Source organism: Pleuronectes platessa, chromosome 3 (genome assembly GCF_947347685.1).
Source record: "Pleuronectes platessa chromosome 3, fPlePla1.1, whole genome shotgun sequence".
NCBI classification, from domain to species: domain Eukaryota; kingdom Metazoa; phylum Chordata; class Actinopteri; order Pleuronectiformes; family Pleuronectidae; genus Pleuronectes; species Pleuronectes platessa.
Window position 1 is genome coordinate 14965283 of NC_070628.1, and position 19566 is coordinate 14984848.

At 43.5% G+C, this 19566-nt stretch overlaps 1 protein-coding gene across 1 annotated transcript in view; it reads left to right on the forward strand.

Moving 5' to 3' along the window:
* ptprdb (protein tyrosine phosphatase receptor type Db) overlaps positions 1-19566 on the forward strand; it is an 88610-nt gene that overhangs the window by 42680 nt on the left and 26364 nt on the right. Inside the window, exons 5-21 of the mRNA XM_053419413.1 lie at positions 2826-3014; positions 4336-4344; positions 7205-7222; positions 8880-8990; positions 10024-10035; positions 10549-10818; positions 11584-11693; positions 12874-13071; positions 13450-13575; positions 13688-13835; positions 13947-14092; positions 14376-14520; positions 15293-15595; positions 16788-16981; positions 17662-17688; positions 18181-18298; positions 18649-19236. Coding sequence (XP_053275388.1) covers positions 2826-3014; positions 4336-4344; positions 7205-7222; positions 8880-8990; positions 10024-10035; positions 10549-10818; positions 11584-11693; positions 12874-13071; positions 13450-13575; positions 13688-13835; positions 13947-14092; positions 14376-14520; positions 15293-15595; positions 16788-16981; positions 17662-17688; positions 18181-18298; positions 18649-19236 — 2712 coding nt within the window. The remainder of the gene's footprint in view (positions 1-2825; positions 3015-4335; positions 4345-7204; positions 7223-8879; positions 8991-10023; positions 10036-10548; positions 10819-11583; positions 11694-12873; positions 13072-13449; positions 13576-13687; positions 13836-13946; positions 14093-14375; positions 14521-15292; positions 15596-16787; positions 16982-17661; positions 17689-18180; positions 18299-18648; positions 19237-19566) is intronic.

Below are 19566 nucleotides of genomic sequence, written 5' to 3' on the forward strand. Positions count from 1 at the left end.
GACCTCAGGGGGTTCTTAACTGTTACTGTTCAGCAGCACACACACACACACACACACACACACACACACACACACACACACACACACACACACACACACACACACACACACACACACACATATGGGGGAGCTGCTCTGTCCCCAAAAAACGTTGGTATTGCTTACACCTTTCACTATTATGGATTGTGGAAGGCTAGCTATCTGCATGTTTTATCGAGTGTGTGTGTGTGTGTGTGTGTGTGTGTGTGTGTGTGTGTGTGTGTGTGTGTGTGTGTGTGTGTGTGTGTGTGTGCTTGTGTGTATACAGTATAATTCAGTGCATGTCTGCACTGCTCTCTTCGTCTCCCAGGTTCCTACACACTTCCACAAACACATCCATGTGTGCAGCTCTCTTTTTGTGCACATGTAAGTGGTTTGTAGAAGAGGGGCAGAGAGAGATGCATGATCTCTGGGAGTTATCCTCTAACTGTGCGTCCTCGATGCTCAGTTCATTGTCCCACCCCAGGTAGATGAAATAGAATGCATTATTCCTGCCTACGAGGGGCTGGCTTTGAAGTAAAGAGTTTGCATAATGAAAGCGGAGAGAATCAGGATTGTTATGCTGCATGGGTCTCTTGTGCTCTCCGTTCGCTCTCTCTCTCTCTCTCTCTGTCAGTTTTTCTCTCTCTTTGTTTTTCTTTCTGTCACTCTTTCTTTGTTTCTCTCTATTCTATTTGCACTTGCACTTTTACCCTCATTCACCGCTCGCCCACACAGACACACTTGTACACACCAACACCTTCCCATCTTGTGCTCTGTGGGTTTATCATGTCCACGTTTTCCATTTTCTTTTTTCGGGCGTTGGGATTGATTGAAACTCGAGCTGTTAAAAGGCCACACACGTGCTCGTGAAGCCAGCGTCTCACGACCCGACGCTATGGTTCGATGGGCGAGTGCCAGAATTAGCATCTCCTCTGGTGAGGTTCAGCGCTAGGATTTCCCGTTAATGATGCCCTCTGTGGTTGAGGAGGATAAAGTCACAGGGGAATCAGGGCGAAAGAAAAAAGATGTAATCGGGGGATCATCTTTTACAATAGACTGCCGTCTAGATCAAATACATCGCAAACACATGCAGGAACACGAGCTCATCTGTCTTTTTCCACCACGTCTATCTTTATTCCCTCTGACTGGATGAGTCATGAATCAGACATTTTACCTCACGGTTTTCGAAGTGCGGCCTTGAACAAAGTTGAGAATTTGCTTTTAAAAACAGATTTTCCGTGATCCTTTTTGATTCGAGTGAATACAGTTATAATTTCAGTTTGATGGAGCTCTGATCCCCTACCTCCTCCTCGCTTTATCCCCTCCCTCCTCTTAAGTCTCTCACTCCAGCTGAATGAAGTTGGCCCACTGCCTTTGATTTCCTCCATCACAGCGGAATGACTCCTCATGTTTGATGTAATTGCCTCAGATGTCTATGGCGTCACATTTGAGATGCCATCCCACAAGGGTGCAAGTCCCAGTGGATGTGCTTTATTGTACTGGCCTATTTGATTTTATGCAGGAGGTGAACGTCCACAGAGGTTTGTCGGCAATAGACTCAGCTGGACAAAAAGAAGTGTTGCTGGACTGCTGCTGATTCCCAGCAGAATAGAGAGTATTTGACTTTCCATTGATTCTCATTCGAAGAGCGATTGCCCAAAGCTTTAGTGAGGTAGTTTGTCAGGTGGAATGAAATGTTACTCGTTCTATTTGACCTCGCTATTGGATTTTTTTTTAAGTGTTGCCTCCAGGCTCAAGGCTCATGCAAAACACATTTTGACTCCAAATTGAATCTGAATCTGACTCTTGAAATTGACCGATCAGTTTCCTGCACAACCTCTTCACACCCTGACTAGTGACTCACTTCAAGTTCAAAATCTGTTTGATGTCAGCTCAGAGCCTAAACTGTGTCTCTTCAAGTGTGAACATCATGATATTTCTTATATTGAACTCATCTGCTCCGGTTGGCTCAGATTCATGTTACATGAAAGTTTCAGATTTTTTTTTTTAAATAAAAAGAAATGCAAAAATAAAGCAATCTCCACCAAACTTTTTACAACATAATACACACTAGTGGCCTCACTAATTGTCATCTACTCAATAAAATAAAAAGAAGAAAATCTGGTAACTCTGATGACATTGAGAATCACAGAGCATTGAGGAAAAACAATGGATGTGTTGAATTAAGAATTGTTTTTATTTTATTGTGAAAGCTGTAAGGACATTTCTAACCTACAGCGCTTTGTTCAAAACTCTCTGGGTGAAGCTTGACATCTTAATATCAAGATATAATCCCGGTTCATCCCATGTGGAAGATAGTTGAACTAATCCTCATACAGGTGAATGTGGTATTGGCTCATATTGAGAAGTGACACAGTGTCACAGTAAGTGATTCACAACCACTTGTCCTTTTACAACACATCTGGCTTCTACAGGTATAATTATGAGTGTAATCTTGACTGTGGCTCAGGAGGGTCGAGTGAGGGTGATAGAATAATTCCTGCGTATAGAAGCGCTGTATGAATGTGCGTGTGAATGCATCTTGTGATGTAAAGCACTGATTGAATGGAAAAGCGCTAAATATAAATACAGTCTATTTAATCCATTTATAACCAATTAAAGAAGACCAATAAATAAACCAATAAATCTAGTGGACCATGGATGCCCAGAGAGATAAAGAGCACTGATAGCTCACCTGATGTGGGTGAAGACAAAGAACCGTTGGGAACCACTAGTCTGTGTCACCAGACTGAAGATGTGAGTGTTGTTGGACTACCTTTAACTTGTGTCTCTGATCTTTCCAGAGGACCAGCTGCCCTCGGGGTTCCCCACCATAGACATGGGTCCCCAGCTGAAAGTGGTGGAGCGTTCTCGGACGGCCACCATGCTCTGTGCCGCTAGCGGTAATCCTGACCCAGAAATTACCTGGTTCAAGGATTTCCTGCCAGTCAACACGTCCAATAACAATGGACGAATCAAACAGCTCCGCTCAGGTAACCATCCCTTTTATCCCTCTGCTCTTTCCCCGTTTTTTCCCCCCTTTAATCCCTGCTTTTATTTCCATCTTAAGGTATTTTTCCTCCCCTTCTACTTTGCCTTTATCCCTCTTACAATATCCACTAGTTCTTATCCTCCCTCTGCCTTTTTCCAAGCCAATACATTTTTTATTTCGCTGTTCCCACAAAGTTTTCTGTTATTGTGTCCTCGTTCACCCCTTTTACTTACTGCTGTTCCACACCGTGGTTACTGGCTGTGTTTCTCAGCTGCCCCCCCCCCCTCTCCTCTTCGCTGCTGCTGCCGCCGCTGCCGTGCTATGATTTGACTGTGTACGGTTGCCAACCCCTTCTGAACTCTTCGGGGCCTTTAAAAGAGAACTCCCCATCTTTACCCAGAACTCTCTGAGGTCTTCCAGTGCATATATCACCATCACAAGCGGTTACATTTTTCACTCACTAAAAACATTATAAAATATTTGTGTGACGACACGCATCAGTGCACTCCGTGTCTCCAGTCACGTCTCAGCAACTTTCCCCCCCCTGACAGATTTTAGAAGGTAAACCAAGGTGATGGTGGTATGTGCTGCGGGACTGGCCTCCCTTAAACATCCCACTGCTGTGACTAAGCAATCAAATAACCTTTTGTTCTTTTCCTGACTTCCTGGAAAGCGTGTCTTGGGTGGGTGTGAAATTAACTCACAGACGTTTCTTGTGAAAAGACATTGACAGAATTTGTGGAATTCAAAAAAAGGATTAACTTTGGATAAAAGAAACACTCAATCAAGCCACTCCATCCATTTCGATCAGTTTTTTTTCTATAGCCACAGTGGTGCGTGAACTTGTCAAAGCGAAGTCACCCCCCCCCCTCCTCAGTCCACTCTCTGCTTCCAGCGTCCGACCTCTGGACCCAAACTCCCCCTCTTTCTCTTGTGATTGGACCCGACTCTCTGGCTTCTTTACAGATAACAACCTCTTGGCTTCTGTCCCTGTTTTGGCTCTACCCTCAACACCTTGCTAAGACTCCCTTTTTTACCCTTATTTTACACCCCCAAAAAAGTACCAGGATTTAAAGAAAAAAAGTTAAATCTTAAAATGTCAAATATTTTAGCCTTGCTTCTTCTGTGTGATAATTTCAAACTAGTTGACTTTTCACAACTTTGTCTGTGTAGATGATGGATTTCCATGACTCGTATAGTCCTGGAGTCCAGTGCTTTTTCAAGCTGTTTCTTCTGACTCAACTCCTCTGTGTGACTAAGCGTCCGATTGTAATGCCATGTCTATGCTGTTTCTTTTCTCTCTGTATCTTTTTTAACCACAGAGTCCTTTGGTAAGTGCTGCTGTTCCAAGGCCCACACCCTCACTGCCCACTCTTCTGTATACTGTTCACTAATGTTACTGCTATACTGTTACTGCTGCTGCTACTGCTGCTGCTCACCTTTACACACGTTGAGGTGTTATTAAAATGCATGGCATGCATTTGACTAACAGTCACATGCAAAGATCATATAAGGCACACACATATGTATAAAGAGGTATATATAGAAATACACACTCAACTCTGCAGGCACTCATGTGTTATTATAGTTAAAGGAAGATGCAACAAATATACATACACACACACACACAGATGGACATGCATACACATGTACAACAACTCACACAAACACATCTCTGTCACCCTTGAGGTAATTGGCCTCACCCTCACCTGTGCACCTTTAGCCTCTCCACACCCAATGAAATGCAATAACTTTCTCCTCACACTCGCCTATATACTTTTTCCACTCCCGCACTAATTCAATTATTCTGTCCCTCACTCACTCACTCACTCACTTGGTCATTCACTCACCCACTTACTCTGTCCGCTCGGCTGTATAGAGTTACCAGTCTATAAGCCGTCCGCAGGAGATGGCTGTTAGGTAGGAGCCTCTATAAGGAAAATCAATAGCTACCAGGTTTCACCATATGGTGTAGTATGTTCAAGTACTGAGTTTGGTTACTGTAGTGTAGGTGTAGTGGTTTGGAGGTAAATACAGTTAGAAACATGGTAGGTCAGTAATGCAGAAAATCCACTCTTCAATTCTCTTCCACTTAAAGTTGATATTATAGATAATTATATATAATAAATTTAGCTTGAAAGTAATTTTTTGGGCTACATTCACTTTGGCAGCGATTTCTTCCTTCTACCATGCATAACCTTTCAGAGGTCACTAATAGGTGGACCGTGGTCTGAATCTGGATCCAGCCGACGTCCTACCCAGACCCAGACCCTCTCACATGACGTTACCTAGCCAATCAAATCTGCGAATTCCCACAGACTCTGAATCATAATGTTCGATGTGAGGGACCTTTGCTTGAGGACGTGCTCTCTATCTGGACGTCTCTGAGTTTAAATCAAATACCTCTGGCTTAGTTTTCATCTGAGACTCATGTATCTTAATCGATTAATTTCCAGAGAATTACTTTTAAGCACATCAATTAGTCATTGAATTAATTTTTCATGCTAAAAAAAACAACCTCTCTGGCTCCAGCTCCTTCAATGTGAATAACTGCTACTTTTCTGTTTTCCGACCTTTGTAAGGTTTTTACTGAGTGGGTGATTGTTTGACAAAAACAAGCACTTTTATTTGCGATTTGTAGGAATCACAATGGCTTCAAGTGTGATCAATTTCAACTACCCTCTGATAGGGTATTGACTAAATGATTTACTGGGGGGGGGAAACAGGCATATCAAACACTAATGAAAACAAATTGTAGGTAAAGCTGAGACACCGGAGCGTGGTTTATGTTTTCTAATACCTGGTATTTTGCCTTCATCTCTGGAAGCAAAGTCAATTGTAAAACTATAAGAACAAAACAAAGCCCTTCCTGTGGCTGTACCGTATTCTGTGTTTTAAGTGTCTTGTGTCCGTCCTCTACGACAAAGCTCCTCTTCCAGTTTGTCTGCAGATGGTCGGTTTAAGATGTTGAATCCACAAACACGCCCTTTGACCGCAGCGTCGACTTGACATTTACTGTGGATGTTTACGATTGTTGACATCACTCTGCTGCCAGACTCGGTTGAGGCCCGGTTGGAGGGATTTGGACTTGATGCCACATTGTCTACCTCTGGCCAGTTAATCTAGAACAGAGGTCACTAATAGGTGGGCTGCTGTCGAGATCCCGACCCAGACACCAATCTATCTGGACCTGGATCTATAACCGATAAATCACTGAGAATTGTCAGGTTTTGACGCACTGGTTCAGTGGCCCAATAAACTCACAGACCAATTGCATGTGTTGTAAATCAGCTCACTTGATACCACTCGGCTAATCAAATCTGGGAATGGTGGGTACCGACCAGATTCTGTAGAAAGACCTGGACAGACAAGAGAGAGACAGATTTGACGACGATAAGCTAGTAAAAGAAAAACAAGAAATGTAACTTCCAATGTCATTAAGAGTGGACAGGGAAAACAGAATTAAAAAAAACTTATGTTAATATTACAACTTTACTCCCATAAATCTAGACGTTATTTTTCTCATAAAATGGTCTAGAAGTTTGAGGAAAAAAAATTAAATGCAAATTCAGTTTAAAAGTGTTGAAGGGTGGATTTTTTCTTCTGGATCTTTGATGATGCGCGTTTCAGGACTTAAGTCGATGCAGCGTCCTACTCGTAGGATTACACCTTGTTTTGATCTACATGGCGGACAAGAGCAGGTTAAGACTGAGGGCAGATCAGAGTCGACTCACCCAGAGTCGCAGTCCAGCTGTTAGAGAGCCAGCTGAGAGCAGAGCAGACACTCTACCCTACTCCTACAGCCACATCTGCCCCTGCTGCAAGTCAATGAAGTCCAATCAATAACCCATCTCCTTATAGCTCACTGTTTGCCCCCCTCTCTCTCTCTCTCTCTCTCTCTCTCTCTCTCTCTCTCTCTCTCTCTCTCTCTCTCTCTCTCTCTCTCTCTTCCCTGGCTTATTCTGTCTTTCTTTATTCTACCTCTTTCTTTTGTATTGCCTCTTCCTCCTCTTGGTCTCTTAAGGATCTATATTTTTGAATCTCCTCTCTCTCTAATTTGATTCTACCCTCCCCCCCACAATTCCCAATCCCTATCTACATCCCGTAATCCCCCCCCCCCCTCCTTTCTGTGGTACTAACATTTTCTTCTTCTTCTCCTTCTCTAATCTCGTGCATTCATTGCCCAATCAGGTGGCACGCCCATACGAGGTAAGACCGCTGGGAGGATCGACATGACACGGGTGGCCCGATTCCTTTTCAACCCCTGGTTCCTGCTTGTCTCACAGATCTTAAAAAAAAGCAGCTCTGGATGGGTTCATCAATATTGGTTTTTATTTTAGTCGCAAAGACTCAGCCATATTGATCACACCCGTCCAGCTTCTTTAGATCCAGGCCATAGGTACAAGAGGGGGGGGAATTGGAATTGAGCAAGCAATTCATTACACTTTGACTTTTAATCACTTCCCCTTCTTCCCGCCTTTCATCCTCTCTTCATCCTTTCATTTTTCCATCTCAGCCTCAATACTCACTCGGTAACACAGAAATCCATCGCTTTCCTCCATGGCATATTGTGATCTCTCTTTTGTATTCATCCGTTTAACATCATTGAGCTTTTTACCAATCTAAAGCATGGTTTGTTTATGACTTTATTTTCATATTTTTTTGTTGCTTAGTTCAAGATAACTACCAATCCTACTTCTGTTAGCTTTTGTTTTATTTTATAAACATCTTCTATGACCTGGTTTTCTTTTTTATCTCTTTTTCTTGCGGGTCTTGACCTGAACTTGGCCCGGCCTTCTACCTTGTCTAAATTTGCCCAGTCAAACGTCCCAGTTTTGTTTTCCCTCCCAGCTGTTATTCGCTCAGCCTGAAAAGTCCAGATGGCGAAGACTCAGACACACTTGCAGACATTAGTGTGCTTACACACACACACACAAGCACACAAACCTGCAGCTCCCTCACACACACACACATTTCTTCATGGTTTTTTACCATCGCTTCCTCCTTTCTCTCTCATTACCGATAAAAAGCCCCAGACAACCACTTTTTCGATAAAGTTTTTATGGGCGCTTTTTTGCCTTATCCCACCCCATCTTGAAAGAACCTCTGGTTGACTTTTTTGACAGTTTTTCTATTTTCAGGGAGCGAGAAAGCACCAGTCCCTTCCCAAGGCTCTCCGTATGTCGTTCCTTTTTTTTGTACCTGTTGGCCTTGATGGAGGTCGGTTGATGTCTTTACCGCCTCATTGTTTTAAAATCACGTCACACTCCTGATCCCATTGGTGGATCCGTAAAAAGGGTTATTGCAATGGCAATATCTTTATCCTTGAAAACTGAAATATGCATTGCTCCCTGACATAACTTGCAATCTCGAGTTTCAGCAAAGAATATTCCAAATACTGTCTCTGTGTCTGGATTCCTCCACGTTTTGGCTGCTCGGTTTGTTTATTTCTGCCTTTGCATGAGGACTACATTCAGTTTTTGTATCAGTGCCTTTTTTCCGTTTTTTCCCCCTTTTTTTTTGTCTTCTCATTTCTAAATCAGGAAGCTGACCCATGTTTTGGCAGCGTCTTGCTGACATTCGTAGGAACTTCTTAATGTCTCCCTATAGACCGGGATCCCTTTTTCAGCCCCTCTTTGTTCTTCATACAGAGTTCAGCTTTGTTTTTGCTGAAAACTCAGATTCATTTTCCCTTTACTGCAGTTTTTTTTTCTTTTTTCCCCCCCATTGATATACTGCTATATTGACGTAGTAATCTGATGTCGTCCAGTTTTGTGTGATTGCTCTTTCTTCCTCTCCGTCTCTGTGCCTCTCTCTCCCTTCCCTACCTCCTCTACTCCTCCCCTCTGTCCCTCCATCCATCCAGGTGCCCTCCAGATAGAGATGAGCGAGGAGTCCGACCAGGGGAAGTATGAGTGTGTTGCCACCAACAGCGACGGGACACGCTATTCCACCCCAGCTAACCTCTATGTCAGAGGTAAGAGGGGGATAGAAAACGGTCCAATTAGAGCGTGTCGATTTTCGCAGGCATCTTTTCATAGGTTTTTTATCTTCTTATAGGAATATGTGTCGGTGGTATTATTGTGATGCCAACGAAAACCTTCTGTGATTTATAACTCTTCAGCTTTAGAGTCGTAAAATAGGATTGGCCTTTTTAAATGAGAGCTCTTTTACATCACGTTAAGGCTGCAGCTGACTGTTTCACTCAGGCTGTTAATCTCTCTGCTCTCGCTTCTTAGCCTTTAGACCTCGGAGGAAAACCAAATCATTGTCTGGTTAAGACTTGTGTTTCTCCCCAAATCTGACAGGCATCTCATCTCGCTTCCTCGGGCGCCTTTTACCCTCACACACCAATACACAAACAGACACATACACACACTCATACCCACCAAATGTTTGAGTCTTGGAGACATTTTAATTCTCCAGGCCTTTTGCTCTGTTGTCTGCCCTTCAACTCCCCCCTCCACACACACACACACACACACACACACACACACACACACACACACACACACACGCAGCCAAAGCTTCAAACAGTGTAGCATGCTTTTCTGACTCCGACATCATTCCCGAGGATACGAAACAATAACACATATACAAATATACACACATCGATGTCATACACCATGTATATATATAAAAACATATATTTGTTTACACACGCACACATGAACCACTAACAGCACAGAGTCAGGGATGTGTAGGGCGAGTCAAATCGTGCGGCGCTGCTCAGTAAGTGTGTGACAGGCGGTGTGTGGAGGCAGCTGCCGGTGGAAGGCTTTCACCAACACACCGGACATTTAAGGCCTCTGTTTGTTTTCCTTCTTTCTCTTCTCTGTCTTCTCTCTACTCTTTGCTTCCTCCTCTGTCTCTTGTCACCTTGCCATGCTCCTTTGTCTAACTTGTTTTTTCTCCCTGTCTCTTCTCTGATATTTTCCCTTTTACCCTCCTCCTCCTCCTCTTCCTCCATCATCTCCTCCCGCTGTGCTCTGTCCTACCTCCCTCTGCAGAGCTGCGAGAAGGTTGGTACTGTAAAGATGTGTGTGGCTCTTTTGAGTCTCTCTCCTGAGTATTTTCTTGTTCTTCCATTAAACCACCATTTGTGTTTGTGTGTCTTGGCTGTTTTTATGTGTGGTGCTGGAGGTTTTAAACCTGCCTGTACAGTTTACATCCTTGCAGATGTACTGTACCCTGAGTTCTTCTTTTCTCCCCGTTCCCCCTGTGAGTGCATGTGAGTTTGCTGTGAGTTTTGTTGTGAGCATCTTTTGTGTTTCAGTTCATAAAATATTTAATGGCGCACACCTAAAAACAACATGAATAAAACATTTTGATATCACATGCTCCCTTGTGGTGATGTATCAGACCGTCTGAATGCTCGCAGTCTTCTTTTAATGCAGTAAAACTTCATCTCAGACACGATGAAAAAACAAATAATAATCATCCTGCAGCAGCACATAGACTCTGATCGCCATGCATTCTGCTGCACTTACCGAGCGGCATCATGAATTTCTAATCGTGCCTCTCCCTCTGCTCAGTGCGTCGCGTCCCCCCTCGCTTCTCAATCCTGCCGGCAGACAGCGAGATCATGCCAGGGGGGAACATCAACATCACCTGCGTGGCAGTGGGCTCCCCCATGCCCTACGTGAAGTGGATGCTGGGAGCCGAAGACCTGACTCCCGAGGACGACATGCCCATCGGCCGCAACGTTCTGGAGCTGACGGACATACGCCAGTCCAACAACTACACGTGTGTCGCCATGTCGACGCTTGGCGTGATTGAGGTGGTGGCGCAGATTACTGTGAAAGGTGGGTCAATGGGCAAGTGGGTGGGGATGGCATGACTTGGTCTCAGGTCAAGTGAGGCTTTTGGTTGAAACTTTATTCAAAGTATTTTTAAGGGTTACGACAAAAGACAAAAAGAAAAGTATGACGAGTAAGTGAAGTAATTCCCTTTCATGACTGCTCTAATTAAACATATTTTGAATATGTGAATAATAAAGTGAGTAAATAATATATAGCCTACTCAGAAGATGAAAAAAGTTAAATTCTCTTTGTTACAATATTTTAGAATGAAGGAGAAAAACTTCAAACTTTCTTGGAATGTAAGAAAGGGAAAGATGTTTTGTTTTTTGTTGTTATTTTTAGGGGAAAGTTTAATATTTAATTCAATAGGAAAGCAGGCTTCTATCTCCACTTTTTATATTTAATGCCTGCAGTAAACGGCTCTTTCTCTCTAACTTGTTTTCTATGGTATGACCCATTTTGATGTTATCACTATGCCAGGATTCAGATTGTCAGTTTACACGGTTTTTAATTTGGATTAAATGTAAAGCGAGTTCAAACTCCCTTTGAAGTGACAGGATTTCGTTTTGTCCGGCGGTCGAGCTAATTTAGTAGCTAATTGTTTTTCAAGGGATTTAACTGTTGCACAGAGATTACGGTCATGGCATCATTCTGATTCTGAGTTCATCATTTAGTTTTTTTTTTGTCCATCTTTTTCAATTAGTGCGAGTTAGGGATATAAAGGGATAGTGTGTGACATTTTTATCTTTCTCCCTGTCTCCGTCTCAGCGCTGCCGAAGGCTCCCGGCATCGCGGTGGTGACGGAGAGAACTGCAACCAGCATCACACTCACCTGGGATTCTGGCAACGCTGAGCCCGTCTCCTACTACATCATACAGGTGCAACTTAAAACACACACAAATAGACAGAACACATGCAAATGAGGAAATATCTTTTTGCAATTTGACAACACATGCACGGTAAACAGAAAACACCCTGTAAGTACTCATAACACAACCAAATACTCGCAACACAACTGAAAACTAATAACAATACCAAATACTCCCAAAACAGCCAAATACTCTCACCTCAACGAAATACTCACAATACAACCAAAAAGCCTTGACTCAACGAAATACGTACAATACATGTTAATATTAACAACACAACCAAATACCCACAACGAAAAACTTACAATACAACTGAATACGAACAACACAACCAAATACGTACAATACAATTTACTACTAACAACACAACCAAATACACTCAACATAATGAAATACTAACAATACAACTTAATACTAACAACACAAACAAATTCTCACACTCAACCAAATCCACTCAATTCAAGGAAATATTCACAATACAACTGAAAAGAATCAACAAAACCAAATACTCACAACACTGTGAAATACTGTGAAAGATTCCCTTGTGTTGTAAGTATTTGGTTGTGTTGTGAGTATTTAGAACATTGGTCAGTATGTACAGTGTGTTTGTTATTTGTCGCACATGTGTTGTCAAATTGATGAAGTTGTTTCTCCTTTTGCATGTGTTGTTTATTTGGTTTCTTAAATTGCAGCTCACAGGGCCACTGTGTTCACCAGCTGCCACACAGCATTAGGGCACGTGAACCCAGGTTTTTGGAACACTAAACTTTAAAGTGCTAAAACTAAACTAGAACACGAAATACTTATTAACAACTTAAATCATTAGGTCAAACTGTAAAAGAAAAGAGCCTCTTGTTTTTCCTGATAGAAATAATATTGACCAAATTGCTCAAATGCAATTTTGGTGTATTTGCCCACAAGGAGTAATGAATTGAGATGTAAAAATGAAAAATTAAATGTTTAAACAGCAAAGAGTGAATATATCATTCACAAAAAAACGGGTTTTTACCTTAAATATGTGTAGTTTTGCTTGAATACTGGTTTGTAACTTAGAGCATTGTGTATTTGAGTGTATTGGTGTATCACTGTATTGTTTATGCATGTAGATAGAGCTCTATGTAGAGTTACAAAGATTTCTAATTCAGTTTTAAATACACATGTTCTTTCTCTCTCTCTTCTTCCCCTTCAGCACCGTGCCAAAGGCTCCGAGGACCCCTACAAAGAGATTGATGGCATTGCCACGACACGCTACAGCGTGGGCGGCCTCAGCCCTTACTCCCACTATGACTTTCGCGTGGCAGCCGTTAACACCATTGGCCAAGGCCCCTCCAGCGACGCGGTGGAGGCTCGCACGGCCGAGCAGGCCCCCTCCTCGCCCCCCCGACAGGTTTGGATGATGATGCTTTAAATTCACAAAAATGAGGTTTTCCTAGCACAGTATTAAAATGTGGTTTTCATAGAATGCAGTTCGGAAACAAGTTGCCTTTGTTGTTCAGCGCTTGTATCAATCTGCTATAATTGTTTTCAAATGGGAGAACTTCACCTCAAGCTCGGCTGCAGTACAATATAATTAGCTGCCTATTATTTTGAGTGATAGTGCAGCGTGTTACATAAATCCTGGTTTCAGCATGTCATTTTCTAACTGTAGCCTCCAGTTGCTTTGGGTTCTCAAAAACTTATTTCCATAAAAACTTCCTCCAATAAGAATACTGTATGCCAGCATATCATCAGAGGGTTTCTGAAGTTCTCCCTGTTTGCCCTGAAGGTCCGGGGCCGTATGCTGAGCACAACCACAGCGATCATCCACTGGGACGAACCAGAGGAACCTAACGGACAGGTGGTCGGTTACCGAGTGTACTACACCTCGGACAACACGCTGTCAGTCAACCAGGTGTGTTTCTGTGTGTGGTTGCTTTCACTTGTTTTGTTGTTACTTCTGATTGCTTTGGTTCCAACCGAGTGCATCTATGTGTTGACCTACATTCATGTCTGTGTTTGAGCAGTGGGAGAAACAGATGGTGCGCAGCGCCAACTTCATCACCATCCAGGGTTTGACCCCCAACAAGACGTATTACATCAGAGTACTGGCCTTCACCTCCGTGGGAGACGGACCCCTCTCCCAGGATCTGCAGATTATAGCCAAGACTGGAGGTAGGAGAAAGTGTTTGGACTCATCCTCCTGCAAGCATCGAGCAAGAGTAAAAGACAGAAAATACATATATGACGTCTTTACTAATTTTTTCTCCCTATACAACTCCACAGTTCCATCCCAACCTTCAGAATTTAAGGGTGAGGCCAAGTCTGAGACCAGTATCCTGTTGTCCTGGGTGGCCCCGCCCCAAGGTGGCCCTGACAACCAGATCACAGGGTACGAACTTGTCTACAGACGAGCCGACGACTCAGAGGAGGTAAGAGTAAAGCGTGGGACATCATTTATCACTTTTGATTGGTGGCTGGGAGGACTGTTTGGCTGGGCTAATAAATTCCTGTTTGGTCAGATGGATGATAACAGATTAAAAGGACAGATGTGAGACTGGACGGATGGTCGCGCATCCGAAATGAATTAATGAATTAATGTTGATATCAAAAGTGAACTGAAAAGTCAACGCTGCTTTTTAAACATCATGTAGGTGATGCAAACTTTTTCTTTTGGTTCTTCTCACACACCGACTTCTCCCTGTTGTCCCTCAGAAGAAAATGAGCTTTGAGCCGACCACCTCCCACCTGCTGAAGAACCTGAAGCCTTTCTCCACCTACACCTTCCAGCTGGCCGCCAAGAGCAAGCACGGGATCGGGGCGTATACCAACGAAGTGTCCATGGACACCCCGCAGACGCGTAGGTCGAACTGCACATGGTGCTGAGTGCGAGTGTGTGTGTGTGTGAGTCTGAGACAGACTGGTTTCAATTGTGACAATGCGAAAATGACAACTGACGGAGAAAAATACAAAAGTTTTTTTGCATTGTCACAAAAGGGGCCATAATGAATCCAGACTTTAACTGACCTCAGATTTGATACCGGCAAATAACTGACACCAGATTACACTGAGAATGTTTCAGCAAATGCTTTACAAAGCAAACCTATTATGGCCAAGAGCTAAACTTGATTTGCTGGTTATCAACCTGAGGTCTGTGAGAGATTCAGTCAGAACAAGGTAAGCGAGCGGTTGAGGATCAAGCTCTGAGGCTTGGGTAGGCTGTAAGGACAAGTAAGTTATGTGCAGGTATGTCTGTGTGTTAAAGGTTAGTCAGTGTTGTTGTACCGCCTCTCTTTAAGCCATTCATTCGTTTTCATTAATCAACCAGAGCAGCAGTTGGCGCCCATCATTAAGTATCTTTGTTCGGCCATCTTGCCTTCAAGTCGCAGGGTCATTTTTTTCGTGCGTGTCTTCAGTTCTCCAGTGTTTTGTTTTCATTTTATGTTTCTTTGTCTTTTGTTCTCTGTCTCTCGTCCGCTCAATTTCATCCCCATTCCTCCACGGCAAACCTCACTCCCTCACTTCTCCACCCACCGATAACGACACGCACACACACACACACAACCAAAATAACATCCACCCGAAAACAATCCCCCTTCCACTGCTGTGCTTCCTTGAAACTGGCCGATCAGTTCCATCGGCACCTCCCCAGGACATCACGTGCACCACTCCCAGCTCTACCAGCATCCTGGTAAGTTGGGCTCCGCCTCCCCTGGAGTTTCAGAACGGGATAATTACCGGATACTCCATCCAGCACTCGACCACGGAGGGCAACAAAACGTCCAAAAGGGTTGACGGAATCCCTCCGGAAAGTTCCCCCTATCTCCTGGAAAACCTGGGGAAATGGACCGAGTACGGCGTTACCATACGAGCACAGACGGAAGCCGGGGACGGACCGGAAAGTTTACAGCTGCTTATCCGCACCGAGGAGGATGGTATGTTCCATGACAAACCCCCATGCCTGTGTTACGATGGTCCGCCCCACTAACAGTGGTCACTAACAAAGCAGTAATGAGCTCAAACTAACCCCAGCCTGCCTCCACCCGCCAGTTAAAGCATTATGTCTATTCTTGAGCTGCAGTCTAAGCGGATGATGCATTGTCAGACCCCTCCAGTTTTGGGAAACCTCTCCTTCTTCCTTCATATCCAGCAGAAACAACTGGAAAACCTCCTCCTGCTCCACTCCTCCACCGCTGCTTTCTCTCGCAACCCTTTTTTCTCCAGCAACCATTGTTATCCTCTTTTTCATCTGCCTCTTTTCTCCCAAACTTGACCCTCTCCCCTACAATCTTTGGGAAAAGTGGTGGTTGGGATTTCCCCCGTCTTACCATAACAATATTCCCCACTAACACAAAAACCTCAGCAAACCCTTTGGCTGTGGTTGTACCTTGGCCTTTCCTCACCTTGGCTTTTCTCACTGACTCTCCGCCCTTCCAGTTCCCCAACAACTATTTGACTATATCCTTGCTTACTTTTAATCAGTGTATTTTATTGTGCCGACAGTTATTTTTGAGATTATCAGTGATTTTTATATATAAATATATATATATATATATTCATGGTTAATATCCCTTTATCGCAAGCTCTCCACTAAGAATTTTTCTGACTCCAACTCCCTAAGAGTGCCCATACGTTGGTCGGTTAGATACCTAGAGGTGGCTGAAGTATGATGTCCTTTCAGTATTTATTTTAAATTTTTATGAGAAGTGTGGTTCTTGGCAGCACAAGAGAGAGTTTCTTTTTTTTGTCTTTTGTGTTGATAACAGTATTTTCTCTCTGACTGCCTGCCACTGTTAATCTGCCCCTGGCAACAAATCCTTTTCTATCTGCCATTCTTATCTTTCTCTACATTTGCTTCTTATCCTCCACTGCTTTTTTCCTCCATGTTTTTCCTCAAGCACTCTCATTTTTTTTTTTGTCTACTATTTTGACTTTTTTACCGAGACATCAAGTTTTAGTCTTTTTGGAGGGTTGTATTTTTAAAATTTCCCCCGCTTTTGAGTATTTTTTTATATCGGCCCCTACACCAATCTATTTTTGATAAGGGGAAAAAAAGGCCTTTACATTAGAGGATTGAGTTCCCATCATCTGTGACCCTTGACCTCTATCCCCAAAATGCATTTTTAGTTCCAAGTGGTCCTCCACGAGGGGTTGAGGCAGAGACTGTGAACGCCTCGGCCATTAGGGTGAAATGGCGAGCACCGGCCCCCGAGCGGCAGCACGGTCAGATCAGAGGCTACCAAGTCCACTTTGTGAGGATGAACTACGGCGAGCCTCAGGGACAGCCCCTCATCAAGGACATCCTCATGGAGGACTCCCAGGTAACACTAACATATACACTCTCTAATTAAAGGTCTAGTAATACTCGAGGCATATTTGATTGTACCTTATTGTTTATTGTTAACTGTAGTTTAACCAAAGCAAAGGTGTGAGTTTGCTGCCAACACATGGGCTTACATAAATATATCTTTCAGATGAGAGAGCCAGCATGTGGCCCTGTCTGGTTTTTCCTATAGATAAGATAAGCATATTGCCAGATTTTACTCTCTCACTCTTTGAGTTAGAAGGATCATTTAAATTGTTAAATTGATTGATTGGATTGAGTAAATATATTAAAACTAAGGACTATTAGAATATTAAACAGAGCAGCTCATCAACACAAGCTCAATAACCGGTATTATCTATTTAACGTAATAATTTTTTTATAGTTCAGTTTTGGCTGTTGGCTGTAGCCTCACACCCAATGCTGTTCTGGCCGTAACATGGCAGCTGTCGTTATTATATATCTGTCCAGGATAGATAATAATGAACAATATCTATTCATAGGCTACCTGCACAATACAGCTGATCAGTTCAACCTGGTCTATGTTCTGCGGCTGTTAAACTCAGTGCATGCGACTACAGAAAAAAGAGAAATTAAGATTTAGATTTTATCCCAAATATTAAGATTTTTGTGTTTCTCTGCTTTTTTGTCTTGTCTCTGTGCTGCACCACCGTTCAGTGGGAATACGATGACTCAACTGAATATGTGAGTAAAACCTTTAAGCTATCATTTACTAATAACAAAGCATAAAGAGTAAATGAGTAACACTTAAGAGACCGTAGCTCTCCCAGGACCGGAGCGAGGGCTTAAAATCAGAAGACCCAGCAGGGGTCCCTTATTTTAAATTTTTTTGAATGAAGGACCCTGGGAAAGTACTAAAGATATGAGCAATTCGTGGATATTGATAATGTAAATTAGTTTTCAGTGTGTATTTAGTTAAATTTCAGTTTGTGGGGGGAGTGATGGCCTATATTTTGTTGAGATTATTTAAGGGTTGTTTTGAATTCTGAGATGAAGCCAAATCTCTTGTAAATTTCCCCAAAGCGGCTGCTAGGTGAGCAATGAACCAAAGACAAATAATTTTAAAATTCAGTACGAGTCCTAAGAAAAAAGACCTGACTGAAAAACAAGGCACACAGACCAGCAAGGGACCTGTGTCAGTGACGGTGCAGCTGATTGCGTTTTGTTGTCCTGCAGAGTGTCGCTCTTGGAGACCTGCAGGCAGACACTGGCTACTCAGTATCAGTGGGGGCTTACACTGCCAAGGGCGATGGTGCTCGCAGCAAACCTGTTACCGTCTGCACTGCCATGCCACGTAAGTGTTTCCACACAAAGTCTTGCACCAAAAGCATAGAGCAACACAAGCAAACACACGTCACTATTTAATCTGTCCAGTCATTTTTGTGTAATCGTGCTAACTAACAGACAAACACACCAAAGCAGATACAAACATAACCTCCTCGGTGAGGTAATCATTAAAGGCCATGAAATCACTGAATTGGTTTATTTCTCACTCTATCAAACCTGGTTCTGGTCATAAAATCCACTTATTAACCACATTTTTGCAGTTTTGCTTCAGGTTATGAATAAAGTGCTTTGAAATGATTCCCTAATTAACTCGTCTTCATTATTGTCTCTGCCCTGACCCTCTGTTTCCCTCTCCAGTGCCTGAGAAGCCCAAACTGTTGGTGAGTGCCACCAATTCAGGTACCGCTCTCCTTCAGTGGCACGCTCCCCCGAACCCACCCACCCCGCTCCTCGGGTACCGCCTCACCTTTGGCCGCATAGACGTCCTCCCCTTCACGGTGGTGGAGTTTCCCACCAAGGAGAACCACTACACGGCCCACGACATCCACAAGGGAGCAAACTATGTGTTCAAACTTTCTGTCCGAAACAAAATGGGCTACGGGGAGGAGGCGGTAAAGGAGGTGACTACCCCAGAGGACGCCCCAAGTGGATACCCAGAAAATATAAACTCTGATGAGGCCTTTGCCACCTCTCTCAGACTGACATGGAAACCAGTCCCTCTCATTGAGCAAAACGGGAAAATCACGCAGTACTCGGTGCTGTATAAAGATATAAACAGTCGAGGGAACGCCTCTGAAGTTATGGTGCCCGCTCCGGGGTCGAGTGTGTTGTTGGAGGCTCTGAGTGCCGATACTGTGTATGAAGTCAGGGCGTGCGCATTCACAGCTGTCGGCCCTGGGCCGTACAGCCCTGGTGTCCAGTTTAGGACGCAGCGGCTGGACCAAGGTAGGACTCACACTCATGCTGCTAACCACCCATCTTCATTGCTCAGGATCCAAGACATGCTTCCCTAAACCGCACAACTGTGCACATATCGTCCCATTTTCACTCACACTCAGACACACAACGCCTGACGGCAACATCTTAAGTGTCCTTTTTCGTTGTCTTGTCACTGTAGTCTTAATCCCAACGTCATTTTCCCCAATCAAGGTAAGAGTCTTGGGTTTTAGAGTCCCTGTCCAGTCAGACTCACTGTGTGAGAACAGATAGCTAACTTGAGACTGGCACTAGAGAATGGTACACAGGTAAGGCAGCTGTGTTTCAGCACAGAGATTA